Source organism: Vipera berus, assembly GCF_964194415.1.
Source record: "Vipera berus genome assembly, chromosome: 5".
Lineage (NCBI taxonomy): Eukaryota > Metazoa > Chordata > Lepidosauria > Squamata > Viperidae > Vipera > Vipera berus.
In genome coordinates this window covers 82,482,717-82,499,051 of record NC_138207.1, presented here as the reverse complement: position 1 = coordinate 82,499,051, position 16,335 = coordinate 82,482,717, and the positions used below count along the sequence as shown (strand labels likewise).

The window sequence follows — 16,335 nt, the reverse complement described above, 5'->3', positions numbered from 1 at the left end:
AAACTCTTCCCAGGTAACGTTGACAAGACCGCCCGTGTCCTGACCGCCTGACTCTGCCCAGCTGGAGTCCAAACCGGTCCGAATCCGAGCGATTTTATCCGACAGATGTTGACTAAATTCCTCGGCACGACCCTGCAAGGGATCCTCCCTCACCTCCTGATTAAGAAGTGAGCGAGTCACCCTAAACAAGGCGGCCGGGCGATTATCTGCGGACGCGATGAGGGTGGAGAAGTAATTACACCTCACCACCCTCATCGCTGCGAGATAAGACCTAATATAGGTTCTTAACCGCAACCGGTCGGGTTCGGATCGGCTAGACCTCCAGCGGCTCTCTAGGCCCCGTTTCCGACGCTTCATCTCCCGGAGCTCCGCGGAAAACCATGGAGCTCGCTGGGATCTGCGCCGGGTCAGGGGCCGCAAGGGTACAACCCGGTCAAGTGCCTCAGTGGCTGCCCTTTCCCAGGCTTCCACTAAGGCATCCGCCGAGCTGTGAGCAGTGGAGGCAGGTGGGGACCCCAGCGCCGCTTGGAATCTATCAGGATCCATTAAGCGTCTGGGGCGGTACCATCTAATTGGCTCCGTACCCCCACGGCGGGGGGTGGCAAAACGGAAGACCAGCCGCAGGAGATGATGATCGGTCCATGACAGGGGCATAATAAATGGAGAGCCCCCACCTAGATCATCCAACCACCGTCTAGATAAAAAAATCAGGTCAAGAGTGTGGCCTCCCTCATGAGTTGGTTCTGAAATTACTTGCGTCAGGTCCATGGCCGCCATGGAAGCCATGAACTCCCGAGCTAGCTCAGATGAACCTCCCAGGGATGGTAGATTGAAGTCTCCCAAAACTGTAAGTTTGGGAAACTCAACCACCAAACCCGAGAGGATATCGAGCAGCTCGGGCAGGGCTGCCGCTGCGTGACTAGGCGAAATGTACACCAGCAGCAAGCCCAACTGCGCCCCAGGACCAAATCTCATAAAGAGAGACTCACACCCGACTATCTGAAAAACGGTGGTCTCCCGCGGGCGTAAGGTCTCCCTAATAGTAACCGCCACTCCCCCACCCCTACCATGAGCTCGTGGCCGGTGTAGCACCCGGAAGCCTGGTGGGCAGAGGTCAACCAAAGGGACCCCACCCTCTGGGCCAAACCAAGTCTCCGTGATGCAAGCCAGGTCCGCATGCTCACCCTCAACTAAATCCCTAACGAGGGGAGCTTTGTTAACCACGGACCTGGCATTCAGGTACACCAGCCGGAGCTCAGGAGGCTGCACATCCTCGCTCCCGGGATCTCGGGGAAGAAGCAGAGGGTCGGAGCGCCTCACCGCTTGCAAGTAGCGGGGACGGCCCTCCCGGTAGCGATACGGCCCCCTGTCTATCCGCCTGCTGCCATTCCCCGTCGTGGGAATTGATAATCCCACGACCCGCTCATGAGCCCCGGCGACAACGCCACCCCGTTCTCCCCCCGTGCGATCAGACCCAAATCTGGTCTGATCCATGGTAGATCGGCCACCCCCCATAGCCGAACAACCGCTATCTCCCACCCCACTCCCTAGCCCTATAAAAAATTTAGATAAAAAAATAATCAGAGGCTTTCTAGATTTACATTGACAGCCCCTGCCCCTGCCCAGCCATCTCTCAGAGACCCAAAACTCGGGCCCGTCATCAAGGTTAAAAACGTTTAAGGAGGCGGGTCGCACCCAGGAGAGGGGGGCACCCCTGAGGGCGTACAAACGTGTGCTCGTATATTGCCGCATAAGTATAAAAAAGTCCAAACAGTCCAGGATAGGCATCCCTTAGTTGTCCATGGGAGGATTGAACATGACAGATGTCTGGATCCCCACCCAACTTCACTGCCACTCGGTTGGGTGGCCCCCGAGACAGGCCGCAGCCCGTTCTCTCACAACGGGTTGAGACTCCGTTCCTGGGGGTGGACCAGGTATCCTCTGGGTAGGCAAACCCCATAGAGCTCCCACCTCTATGAGGTTGCAAATGGAGAAGTCCAGCCACTCTCCCACCGTGGCCAATACCCAGGTATGTCGAAAGTCCAAAGGGAGAGGGGGGAGGGTAGGCAGGCAGATGGTAAGAAAGTGTGTCCAAGGCAAGGAGGGTAGGCAGGCCAGAATAAAAATAGTCTGAATCACCGGCGTCACTGCAAGAGCAGTCTGAAGATGATACACGATGCAAGAGCCCCATGTCGTCCTTGCTCCGGTAAGATAACTCCCGGTCGTCCTCTTCGCCACCCAAGCGGTCCGAAGACGCCGTCGCCATAAGAGGCGGCCTGAAGCAAGGGTATAGGTCAACCCTCGTCGCCAAGGTGAATAATAATAGTCGCCCTCTCCACCGCCAAAACGGCCCGAGGGCGACACCACCACCAAAGCGGGCCAAGGCGGCTTGGGGCCACATGGAAGTCCCGCCGCCGGCGAAAAGATCAAAAGCCCAAAGGCACCAGAGTCAGCAGCCGGCCCCCGCAGACGGGGCAACAGTCTCAGGAACGCCGGTACAGACAAAAATAGCCCTAAAGCCAGCTGGTGAATTCCCGAGCGTCCGGAGCATATCGTCGTCACCGTCGCCACCAAACCCGGGACGCCGCCACCATCGCCATCACCGCCGAGCGCGGCCCAAAAAATCGTCGCGCAGGCTGCTACCCACACCAAGGCCGACGCCCACGCCGCCGCCGCCATCATCACCGCCGCCGACCGGACAGCCCTACAGGGCTCACAGGCACACTCCTCACCGACGGGCGTCCTCCTCATCAGCCCGAGCCGGCCCGAGAACGACCAAAGTGGCCCGGACGGCCCGAAAGCAGCAGGGAGCGCCACGCCAGATATGAGCAGCCCAAACGCTCCGGAGAAAGTAAAAAAAACGGCGGGAGGAAGCAGCCGGAAGGTAGCAGGGCCAGCAGCCAGCAGCTGGTCACTCAAACAACACAAGTCCAAATAGACCGCTGCCGGCTTCGTCAGCCTCCGCGTTGCCACACTGCCCCTCGGCAAAACCCCAATCCCATCTCAGCAAGCCGTAAGGCTTGTGAGGGGCTCCCAAGGGACGCCTATCAGCTGGAGCTCGCGGAGCTCAGCCGAGCGCGTCCTCCATCTAGCCAGATGTTATTCTAAGGCAGGGGTGTCAAAACTACTGAACGGCAGGCTGGTTGCATCATGCGGAGCCCGTGCCCATCCCAGCTCCTGCAATGTGAAAAAGTCACGATACATCGTGACACATCATGTGACGCAGCGAGTTTGACACCTGTGTTCTAAGGAGTTCAAACCAGTGGTGGGATTCAAATACCTGAACAACTGGTTCTCTTATTGGATGCAGGCCTAGTCAATCCGAGGCCTAGAATGGACTTCCGGAAGTGGCATCCATGCACTTCCACCAGGCCATTCTAGGCCTGGGTGGCCTCCTCCAGGCCTCTGAGGCCTAGAATGGACTTCCGGAAGCAGTGTGCATTCAGCCAGTTCTCTGAAGTGAGCAAAATTTAGCTACTGGTTCTGCCTAACCGGTGCGAACCGGCTGAATCCCACCACTGGTTCAAACCCTCTACTGAGAATTGAATTGACAGATATTCACACTTTAGATGACCATATACAGTGTAATAACTTCGTAATGCCATGAACTCTCTTTTCTTAGAGCTTATAGGGAGGTGGGCTTATATATGCCATTCTGATAACACCTAGATACCCCTTCCGTCAAGATCTGAGTGTCAGGGATAGGATGGCTTTGAAAGCTAATGTAAATCTTGCTTGCTTCTTCCCCATGGTGGCACAATTCAGGGTTACTAAATATGAAGATGTACAAATTAGCCTATTTGCACCTACAACTCTAGTAACCTGTATGGCCTTTAAGACCAAAAACATTGGCCATCTATGGAGTAGTTAGTGATGGTAATAATAAAGATCAATAACCGTATAGTTCTGGTTCCTGTCCATTGTCCACAATAACTTACTCTGCAATACTGTACCCAAGCAGAGTTTCATATGCCACCTGCTGATCTCCAACAAGCTAGTTAATCATTTATTTACTATAGTAATTTTTAATATATCATTCAAACTCTAGGTGGTTTAAATTACTCAACCACTGTGGAGCAAAATTAAAATTAAATTGACTAAGCTGTCAAGAATTGCTTTCCATTGCATATTTGAAATGACACAGTCTCTGTTACATTGCTCAGTTCCTGCAAATAATCATAAGTAAGGTGGTATATCAAAAAGACTTAATATAATATATGAATATTAAAATACATTATCACTATTTAGTTGATAATCAGATCTGTTGAGCATCGTGACATATAATTTGTCCGTATTCCATGTTAAATTAATGCAGATTAGCTCTGAGTTGAGTTTCTTGTCCTTTCAAATTGGTTATTGATAAATAAGTATTCATGCCTAGGGTTTCAATTAATTTATTCTTTCATTCAATAGGAATATATATATCCAGATGCTAGAGACAGGCAGTACTTACTGTTTTTCCATAAAGGAGCCAAAAAGACACGTTTTGATCTAGAAAAATACAATCAACTCAAGGATGCTATTGCTCAGGTAATGAACATAAATCCTTGGAAGAAATTGGAAGAAAATAGAAAATTGTCCCATGTTAGTTCTTGAAAATTCAGTAATTCTTTGATCTGGTTTCCTCATGTTTCTCTCATTTGTATTCCAGAAGACACTGTTATTTACAGCTGATTTTACAATGTTAATATAGATTTCAGCCCAGAAGGAAGTTGAAATAGCTGATTAAACCTGCAGGACATTGGAAAGATAAAGCACTACAGATAGTTCTTGACTTACGACCACAATTGAGATTGGAACTTCCATCATTAAATGATGCAGTTATTACGTACGTTATGTCCAATTTGACAACTTTTATTGTGGTCATTAAGCAAATCAAATGGGCGTGAAGCGAATCTGATTTTGCTTGTTGGATACCCCCGGAAAGGGTTGCAAATGGAAATCACATGACATCGTAACATCCCTGATTTTTGATCACATGACTGCCGGGATGCTGCATTGGTTGTAAGTCACCTTTTCAGCACAGTCATAATTTTGAATGGTCTTTAAATGAATGTTCATAAATCAAGGACTATCTCTAATGTGTTTTCCAATGTAAAATAAGCAAACATACATTCAGAAATGTATGTTTTTGCCTGTGCGCCTGAGGTCTCTTTCTTCAGACAATTGATTGTGTCTAATAGCAACTAAACTCCATATATTTTGTCTTACCATATTACTCAGGGGCTTTCTAAGGCAATAGAATATGGAGCTAAAATATATATAAATGCTACATACATTCGTACACACGCTCACGTACGTACGTACATACGTATGTATCTATGTATACAAAATGTTTAATTTGAGGTGCTTGGCATAACCTTGAATTCACTAGATGTAAATTTGGAGGTTTCACTAAGTTGTGTGAAGAAAGAAGGCAAAAGAATAGATGGAGAACTTGCAAAAGAAAAAAAAGTCTGTCCTTAGAACCTTCTCATCTCTTAGGAATAATTGTTCAAAGTTGTTTTCAATGGATGGCATCTGGTTTTCAGAATTGCCAGCTATCCATTATTTTACCAATCCAATTACTAAAATACCTGCATTCCATGATTTGACCATATTACAATGCAAAATACAGTAAATTTCAAGATGGGGCCAATATGGGTTCAGTTTCATCAGACTCACCATGGTTTGGATCTAATCAATATTGCCTTACTTAATTCAATGGTATATTTGAAACTGTTGATGGCCATTCCTTCCTGTTGGAAATGCTAGTCTTATTGCCACTGACAGTATCTCAGCTTCCATAGAATGTAAATTTCGTTTACATGAAAAGTAAGCATTCATTGGAATGGGATATACAGGTAGTCCTCAGCTTGCAACCATAATTGAGCCCATTACTAAGCAAGACAGTTGTTAAGTGAGCTTTGCCCCACTTTGCAACCTTTCTTGCCACAGTTGCTATGTGGATCACTGTAGTTGTTAAGTTAGTAACACAGTTGTTAAAGGAATCTGGCTTCCCCATTGACTTTGCTTGTCAGAAAGTCGCAAAAGCTGATCACATGACCCCGGGACACTGCTATCATCATAAATACAGGGCAGTTGCCAAACATCCAAATTTCGATCACATGACCATGGGGATGCTGCAACGGTCATAAGTATGGGAAACCGTCACAAATCACTTTCTTCCCCCAGTGCCATTCTAACTTCCAATGGTTACTAAACTAATGGTTGTAAGTCAAGGACTACCTGTGCATATAGTCTAAGATGGGTTCAACACTTTTGTTTACCTCATGGGAAATTTCCTCGTTGCTGTTGTTTTTGTGGCGACCTTTTGTGAATGTGGATATGACGACTTGGAATGAGATTACCTGTAACGCCGCTGCCCCCAACCTTTTCGGCTCCAGGAACTGGTTATTTGGAGAGCAGTTTTTCCTCAGATAGAGGGAGTGTGGTTTCACGGGCTGCCTGCATCCCGCACATGTGCGGATGGGGCTTCTCTCTCGCTTGTGTGTCCTGGTTCTTGGCGGGCCACAGAGGGGGGCTGGTCCACAGCCCAGGAGTTGCGGATCCCTACTGTAATGCATTACACTAGAGTATGATGGAGAGAAATATGGTACTGATGTCTTCATTTTATTGATTTTTTTTTAGGCAGAATTGGACCTTAAGAGACTTCGGGATCCTTTACAGGTACATCTACCTGTCCAACAAATCAATGATAAAGACTGATAATCAGAGGAACCTCTGTATCTTGGAAGAAGTGGCAGATTTTTTCAAGCTCTTGCCTCTTTCATTAGAAAGCATTTCAGGTGGAAGCTAGGCGGTCTTCTTGGGGTGGAGGGTTTTAAAATCATTAAAACAGAAACCTTGGCTGGGGAAGGGGGTAATGTGTTCAGTGAAAATAATAATAACAATAATAATAATAATAAGCAGGCACTGTGGAATGTTAAGTCTTTTCAAAGGGCTTAAAGATTGTCTCATTCAAACGTGTTTTTTTTCTTTTGGAGGAAAATATAAATTATAAAGGTGGGCATTTCATGAAGAAATTTTATCGGGGACATATTTTTCCAGCTTTGCAGTGTCTGCCTCTTAAAGAAGCACCAGCAGCCTGCTCAGCTTTATTATTTTTTTAAATCTCTTTCAAACAATTGCACAATAATAGTGCACTAAACAAAAGAAGGAAACATTCAAGCCATTTTAAGACACCATGACTGGTGATCCAGATTGAAGTAATGTCTCCATTAACCTGCAATCCAAGATTGGACCTAGTGTGTCTTTTTTTTTTGTAATAGCAATGCAAAATTTCTTCTCACTCCACAAAGACAAAACTCCACCTAAAACATTTTCCTCCCTGTTTACTGTCAAACAAACTTTCTCCTATACTGAAAGTTTATTGATTTTATCGGGATCAGAAACTGAATAATTCTTGTTGTGAACATTTGAACATGGAAGTATTCCCACATATCTTCTTCTTCAGCTTCACTGCCCTGATCAACTTTTACACATAAACGGTGATGTTGCATGAGAAAATTGTTCATATGCAGTCTTAAGGGAGGAATGTTTCTTCCCCCTACTCTTTCTCCCTCCAAGTAGGGTAATCATACGAATGAGAGCAAATCAAAAGAGTTTGGGCCTACGGTGATGCATATATGTATGCAGTCCTTGACTTTAGATCATGACGCTTTACGAAGTCCCTTTAAAAGAGGGAGGATTAACTATTATGTTTGCCTAGCAGAATAACCATGGCTTGATAAGCAAAAGACTACAGTTGCACTTTGATCCACAATCCCCCCTCTTCTTTAAGTAGCTTTAAAAGAACGGGCTGGTGCTGAAGGGTTAGGGTTTCTGCACAGTAGCAGATGCAGTCCCTCCATCCCTAAAGGGCGTGGAAGAAAGGCGGGGGCCTCCACCACCTGCCAGAAGCCCGATAATCTTGTCTAAGCAGAACTTCCATCTTGTGCTAAACGGAATGGCCTCCTCTGTTGTCCTGTTGATAGATCCTGGGAAGGCAGGATAAGCGAGGGAAGGAGGTCTCTAAGTTCGTTCTCACGAAGCTTGGAGTTTCCCTTCAGTTCACGCCTTTTCACTGTGTCAAGGCAAGAGGCTCCCACTTTCGGAGGAACCATGTTTTAAAATGTAAAATAAATATAAACCAGACGCCAGGTGCCTTGCAGATGGGATGGTCGCTCCTTCCTCGCCCTCAATGGCATGTTGAGCTGAATGGATGCATGTTCCAAGATGTTTCCTCTTCCTTCCCGTCTTTCTCCCTCTAATTATGTGGCTATTTTTTTTTTAATTTTAGGAAAAAAAAATGGTTAAATTATCTGTTCATCCTCTTTGTATGCAGCATTTAAAAAAAAAGGAAGAACGCAAACAGTCCTGTAGCAGAATTCTCTCGAGTGTGTTTGGGGTGAGGGAGGGGGCATGGAGAAAAGACCTTACAAAAAAATAAAAATAAAATAATGAACATGTGTACAATCCTGTATCATTTATTAAATATGTATAAAAGAGAAATGTACTTCTGGAACAATAAATAATTATTCTGTTTTTGAACTGTTGTCTTGAAATTGTGTCATGCCCAATTCAAGGGAGGCTCAAGGAAAGTCTGAGCTTGGGTGTAGCAAACTTCCATTCTTTCTGTCTATAAACAAAATTTCTTGAGTTCTTGATGTGTCTTCGTGCCTGTTCATGTATTACAAAAATGCAGCACAAAAATATTTCAATATAAGAAATGAATCCCATAAATCATGGCATATCATTTTATTTACAGACTTTTAAAATGTGTATCATCTACATTATAAGTAGTTTCATACTGGATTTGCTTCATCTTTCTCTTTCTATCTCTCTCTCTTTCTCTCTCCCTCTCCCTGCCTCCCGGTTACTTAAGTATCTTTATTTATAAGTCGTTCATATATAGATGATATCTCTTTTATGTTTTCTAAATTAAGCACTTGTCATTAGGGATGGCACACATTTTTATTATGTAGCAATTCAATTGTCAATCACAGGGAAAATCAAAGTCTTGGACATGATGCCAGTGATATGGACAAACAGGCTGGCAAAGTTATGGGATGGAGACATCAACAAATGATATTCCAATACTTTTTCAGTGACATTATTGCAAAATGAATTGCTAGTCAAAGAGTAGCAAAAACAAAGCTGTATTTTCTTTCTACATAAAGAATGATATACCAAGGAAGAAGAATGTAAAACTAGCATTATCCCTAATACCACACTTTCTGTGTGGGCAATTTTTAAATACCTCTTTTTATTTGATACTGCTTTCATGTGCAACAGTGTGTGATCATATAGCATCTACAGGCACTGTGGCAAATGTAAGAGCTCACTGCCTTTTTTATGGTGTGTGCAGATGCTGCTTATTCCATCATTTTGAAAAATATAAGTAGTGGATTCATACAATATACAAACAGAATCAAGATTATCTGAAGTGTAATACCATATTATAATGCCTTGGTAAGACCACACTTGGAAAATTGCATCCAGTGTTGGTCACCATGATATAAAAAAGATGTTAAGACTCTAGAAAGAGTGCATAAAGAGCAACAAAGAAGATTAGGGGATTAAAGGCTATAACATTTGAAGAACAGTTGCAGGAATTGGGTATGTCTAGTCTAATGAAAAGAAAGACTAGCGACAACATAATAGTGTTCCACAATCTAAGGGACTGCCCCAAAGAAGAAGGGGTCAACCTCTTCTCCAAAGCACCTGAAAACATAACAAGAAGCAGTGGATGAAAACTAATCAAGGAGAGAAGCAACCTAGTACCACTGAGAAATTTCCTGACAATTAGAATAATTAATCAGTGGAATGATTTGCCTCCAGAACTTGAGATTGCTCCAACACTGGAGGTTTTTAAGAAGAGATTGGACAACCATTTGTCTGAAATGGTATAGGATCTCCTGCTCGAGCAGGGGGTTGGACTAGAAGACCTCCGAGATCCTTCCAACTCTTTATTCTGTTAAGTTAATGCAGTCTGATCAAAGGCTTTCCTAGTCTAACATTGAATCTCCGTTATCCAGATGCATATGGAAAGCCCACAATCAAATAAAGATCTATTTGTCAACTCTACAATGAGCCTAGCTGCAGCCATCTTTCCCTCTCATTTTAGGTTGCCACCTGCAAAGGAGGGAGGGGTTTTTTCACACTTTCACAGACTCCTTGCTAGTCTAAACAATATTCTGTCCATGGGAACCAAGGTCATCTCTTACTCCTGGGATTAGGAACAGGGCGGTGTATTAGCCCGCCAAACATATCTATTGGGGAATGTAGTAAAATGCATGTTCTTGGGGGTGGGACATTATACTTTGTAATTGGGTAAGTTTTAGTGGGAAATTTAGACTTGGTTTCACTATTGACCATGCCGATACTTTGTAACTAATAAACATGTTCTTTGAGGAATTCACACGCCTCTGAGTTCTGCTTTATTCGTCTGTGTCTATCATAACCACAACATTATTTGACAGTTATACATAGCTTTCAAGTTATCTTGGTAGGAATTCTATTAATTTATCAAACTGGCACCCATGGGCTCCCAACATGGACAGCTTCCATATCCATGTCTTCTTTCACTATAGTTTCCAGCTTCTCAGTCTAGCCAGCAATTCTTCCTAGCTTTCTAGGATCAAGGAAGCTTGCCTTAATGCTGCTATTTAATTGGCTCACTGTAATAACCCTTTCAAAGCATGGACATAGCAACTAATAATGAGAAGTAAATTGCATTGGATGCTGAAAGTGATGTGGGTTTTTTAAAAGTTGCCATGGGTGCAGTCACTACTAATTACGCAGCCATAACAATTTTGCGGTTGTAAGATTGATGAATGCTATGCAAAGAAGACTTGCCTTTATATGCCCAAATCTTTCACCAATTTCTTTTGCGCCATTTTGTAGATATTGTAGTATATTCCTCATTGTTATTTTCACAACAAAAATCCTCAAACGCAAAGAAAGTGTATCTGTGGCGATTCTCAGTCAACCAGGTCATGGTTATCCCATGGTTGAAAAAAAAGGTGCTTTTCTCAAAAGGCAACTGGACTTTCTTTGTTTTTCCTTGAAGACTTTTTGTTTCTCATCTAAGAAGCTTCTTAAGTTCTGACTGAGTCGGAACTGTTGACTGAGTCAGAACTGAAGAAGCTTCTTGGATGAGAAGCGAAATGTCTTCAAGGAAAAACAAAGTCCAGTTGCCTCTTGAAAAAGCAACTTTGGGACAAGGAAAGCGTATGAGTTTCTTTTCCCCAGCTGTTAACCTTTCTGCTTCCTTTTCAGCTCTATGTAAACATTTCGAACTCTACAAACATGTTAAGGTCTATAACCAGAACCGTATTAAAATCATGGATGCACTATAAAGGTAAAGGTAAAGGTTCCCCCACACATGCGTGCTAGTCGTTTCCAACTCTAGGGGCTGGTGCTCATCTCCATTTCAAAGCCGAAGAGCCAGCGCTTGTCCGAGGACGTCTCCGTGGTCATGTGGCCGGCATGACTAGACGCCAAAGGCGCACGGAGCGCTGTTACCTTCCCACCGGAGTGGTCCCTATTTTTCTACTTGCATTTTTACGTGCTTTCGAACTGCTAGGTTGGCAGAAGCTGGGACGAGTAACAGGTGCTCAACTCTGTTACGTGGCACTCGGGATTCGACCCGCCAAACTGCCGACCTTCTGATCGACAAGTTCAGCGTCCTAACCCACTGAGCCACCACGTCCCTTTGGATGCACTATAGAATTATATAAATACAATGCGAACTGACAGGTTTGTTTTAGATTCCTTTCCTAATTATCCCCTGTGTAGCATTAGCGTCTTTTACAGAAGGCATACATTGGCACAATATTTTCTGGAACTCAAATTTTGACTTCTCATTACCATTTGAGGCTCAGTACAGAACCTGGATGTTGCTCTTTAATAATTGTCAAATTCTCAAGACAACCTCTCATCTTGAAAAGTTTTTTGAAAGTCTAAAGAAGAATACAATGCTGGATTTCTATCTACATGCCTGTTGACCTTCTGAAGAACTTTTAAGATTAGTGAGGTAGGACTTCTAGATACTGCCTTATTTTTCTTTATATCCTTGTACTTTTAGTAATGACTTAAGCGAGTTCATCCAGGGGGAAAAAACAACTTGCTTGTAATTTCTTTCATCAGTATTGTGTACTCCTTTACATTCCTCCAGCGTGTCATATTAGAATACTGAAGTTCTTATAGAAGAGAATATATCTAGCTCAAGAATGAACTGCAGAATCCACCAGGAATGAATTTGTCCACCAGGACTCCAAGGTCCCTCTCACAGATACTGTTTTTGAGCCAGGTATCGCCCAATTTGTACTTATACCTTTTGATTTCTCCTGCCTAAATGTAAAACTTTGCTTTTCTCCACATTAAAATTCATTTTGTTGGATAGGGCTCATTGTTCAAGTTTGTCAAGATCTTTTTGGATCCTGAGCTATTCCTGCCAGTTTAGTGTCATCTGCAAATGAGTTCCCCTTCTATTCCCTCATCTAAGTCATTTATGAAGATATTAAAGAGTACTGGGCCTAAGACAGAGCCTCGTGGTACCCTACTACTTACTACTTACTTGAGGACTATTCACTGAATACGGTTTATCAGCCAGTTACAGATCCATCTGGTGTTGATGTTGTCTATCCCAGCTTTTTCTAGCTTACTAAGCAGCAGGTTGTGGTCTACTTTGTTGAATGCTGTACTGAAATCTAAGTATACTCTGTCCACAGCATTTCGCTGGTCTGCTAATTGGGTCAGTTTATCAAAGAATGAAATAAGATTGGTTTGGCATAATCTATTATTAACAAAAGGGACATGGTGGCTCAGTGGGTTAGGACGCTGAGCTTGTCGATCAGAAGGTCGGCAGTTTGGTGGGTCGAATCCCGAGTGCCGCGTAACAGCTTGAGCGCCTGTTACTTGTCCCAGCTTCTGCCAACCTAGCAGTTCGAAAGCACGTAAAAATGCAAGTAGAAAAATAGGGACCACTACGGTGGGAAGGTAACAGCGCTCCGTGCACCTTTGGCGTCTAGTCATGCCAGCTACATGACCACGGAGACGTCCTCAGACAAGCGCTGGCTCTTCGGCTTTGAAACGGAGATTAACACCGGCCCCTAGAGTTGGAAACGCCTAGCACGCATGTGCAGGGGAACCTTTACCTTTTATTATTAACAAACCCCTGCTGGCTACTAGTTAGAACTTTGTTTGCTTCTAGTTTTTCGCAGATCTGTTTTTTTATTATCTTTTCCAGGATCTTCCCAGGTATCGATGTTAGGCTGATTGGTCTGTAGTTTCCTGGGTCTGGTTCCCCCCCCCCCCTTTCTTGAAGATAGGAACCACATCAGCCCTTTTCCACTCCTGAGGTACTTCCCCGGTGCTCCAGGAGTGGTAGTCACTCTTTCCTATTAGTTCACGTAATCTCACAATTCAGAATAGACTCAAGCTGCCATTTAGGATTAATTCTGAACTCATTTCTAGGGTAGCAGTTAGTTACCCTGTGCATTTGTTCAAGCCATGTAAATCTGAGTGAAGCACCTATTAGAACGCTTCTTCATATAAATCTTCTGACTTCACTCTCTGATTCAAACTCCTGATAGTCACTTTCAACTTGCATTGTCACTTTCAACTTGCATTGTCACTTTCAACTTGTATTGTCACTCTCATCAATTCTGTGAAGATGTCTGCTGTCTGGGTTTTTGATTTGTTCTGCTCTGTAGGCTCCTATGGGATATGGTGTCATACTTGATTATTGGATCTGTGGTTAGAGCAAACCCTTGAAATCCTGAATTCAGTGTTCTGGGATGGTATGTTGTCTATCATACAATACTGGATTTGTCAACCATAAAATACATCAACAGCACGGGATATGCAGATCCATATGCACAAAAATCCAACATGTTTTCTTTCTTTTTAAAATTAACATGTCATCAGTTCCCACCAGATTCACGAAAGCTTTCAAACCACACAAAACAAACGTCTATGGTACATAAATTCCAAATATACAAGGACAGAATTTTAATAACAATTTCAAATATAAATAACAATATTATAATATATAAATAAGGAAAATAAGCTGGACAAACAAAAAAAATTCTCAAAAGCTCTTTGGCAAAAAAGCTTTCACTAATTTCTGGAAGGCTGTGTTGTTAAGAGCTCCGTTGCTAATGTAAGTACCCACATAAAGAATTTTTTTAGTTTCTCTCTTCCCCTCTGTGGTTTCTATTCTTTTTCAGGAAGCAAAGTGCACAGTTAAATCCTTGAAAAAATGAAGAAAAGGAAGTGAAAATGTAGAATGTATATTCTATTAAAGCAAGGGAGATGTTGACCTTCAGTTGACTCCAATTTGCCTCTAGCAAAACCAACAAAGACTTAAAAGCGTTCTTTTGCTTCACTCTCCAATTCCAATGTGGTCAAAGTCTTTAAAACTGGTGCCACTTTCCAGTGAAATCCTCACAGTGATGACGTGAGTGGAATTCAAAGACAGCATTGAATGCAAACATTCCCATTATATGTGTAGTGCATTGAAAATCAAAAATAAATATCAGTGGGTTAACACTTGCTTTTTCCTGGAACTTCATAAACAGTTATGTGCAACTGATCACGCTTCCCATTATATAGGTTAAATGGTGATAATAAGATAGATAGAAATGACCAGGGAACAGAGGACCTAATTATGCATTGTGTGCCAGTTGCAGCCTTTCCTGGACCAGGATTCCCTGTGCTCAGTTGTTCAATCCCTAGTCAACTCACGGCTGGACTATGGTAATGCACTATACATGGGGCTACCCTTGAAGAGCATTCAGAAGCTACAGCTGGTGCAGAGTGTGGCAGAGCAGGCAGTTTTGGGGGGCCCTGTGACACCCCTGCTCTGCAAGCTGCACAGGTTACCACTCTGCTTCTGGGTGCAATTGGAAGGTGTTGGTGATTACCTTTAAAGTCTTTCGTGGCATGGGTCCAGGTTACTTGAGGGACTGTCTCACCCCACTGAGATTGGCCCGTACCACTTGTGCCAGCAGAGGAGGCATGCTGCAGGTCCCATCAACCTGATTATTCCGGCTGGCGAGGTCCAGGAGGAGGGCCTTCTCTGCTGTTGCTCCTCCCCTCTAGAACATCTCCCCCGCCCCCGATGTGAGATTGGTCCCAACCCTCCTATCCTTTTATAAGGGCCTTAAGATGTGGCTCTGCCAGTCAGCTTGGGACCCCAGTCAGCTTGGGACCCCAGTGGGGGATCAGCACAGTGGAGATGGTTGATTAATCACAGATCCCACCCCACCCCCACCCCGCCCTCCCCCTCCCCCATGTGTCTTTGTTTTTAAGGTTTGATTTTAACATTTTTGTTTTAACCAAGTTATAACTGTAAGCAGCCCAGAGTTACCCTATGGTAAGATAGGTGACCAATAACTTTTATAAATAAATAAATAAAACTAGCTGAGATATCAACCCCCAACTAACATAAAACTGGGCAAAAAGATTTGGATCCTGTCTGTTGCATTTAGGTCACACTGAAATGAATAGAAATTAAGTCTTAAATAACTGATCTGGTTGATATCAGTGGAACCCAAATTCATCTTATGTAGCTTGGCTTGTTGAAAATAAATAATCCTTACTATATGCACAGAGATGGAAAGATTCAGCACTTCCTACTCTGAAGAAATGGTCGATGAAGTTGATAGATTTTGCTGAAATGTATAAATTGACTTCTATTATTATTATTATTATTATTATTATTATTATTATTATTATTATTAACAACAGCAACAACAACAACAACAACAACAATAATAATAATAATAATAATAATAATAATAATAATAATAATAATAATAATAATAATAATAATAATAATAATAATAATAATAATGTTGGAAGGGATCTGATCATCTAGTCCAGGGGTCAGCAACCTGAAACAGTGAAAGAGCCACTCGGAACCGGTTCCCTCACAAAAGGAAAAACTGGGAGCCGCAAAAAATGCGTGCGCATGCGTGTACATGCGCGCATGCGCAGAACAGGGTTTGACTGAAGAGTGGAGCCAAGGCGAGATATGCACCTACCCTGCATATTTGAATTGATTGGTTGAACTTTTTTAGTCCCACTTTTTTTTTGGACTGCACATGGCAGAGGACTGGGAGCCGCAGGAGACAGCTGAAAGAGCCGCATGCGGCTCCGGAGCCGCGGGTTGCAGACCTGTGATCTAGTCCAATCCCCTGCTCAGGCAGGAACCCTATACCATTTCAGACAAATGGCTGTCCATTTTCTACATTTATTGGTATGGTAACTTGAACCCTCTTACGGACCCTTTTCATAAAACTGAATTTGTAATCTATGGGTTTGATGATTAGACAGGATAGATTA

General features: G+C 43.5%; 1 protein-coding gene across 2 annotated transcripts in view; it reads left to right on the top strand.

Annotated features, from left to right (window-relative positions):
* Nucleotides 1-8,532, top strand: part of MCU (mitochondrial calcium uniporter) — a 165,678-nt gene extending 157,146 nt beyond the window's left edge. For both annotated transcript variants that reach the window (XM_081328505.1, XM_081328504.1), the window contains 2 exons: nt 4,414-4,530; nt 6,635-8,532. In XM_081328505.1, coding sequence (XP_081184631.1) covers nt 4,414-4,530; nt 6,635-6,799 — 282 coding nt within the window. In that variant the 3' untranslated portion in view covers nt 6,800-8,532. The remainder of the gene's footprint in view (nt 1-4,413; nt 4,531-6,634) is intronic.
* The last annotated feature ends 7,803 nt before the right edge of the window (nt 8,533-16,335 follow it).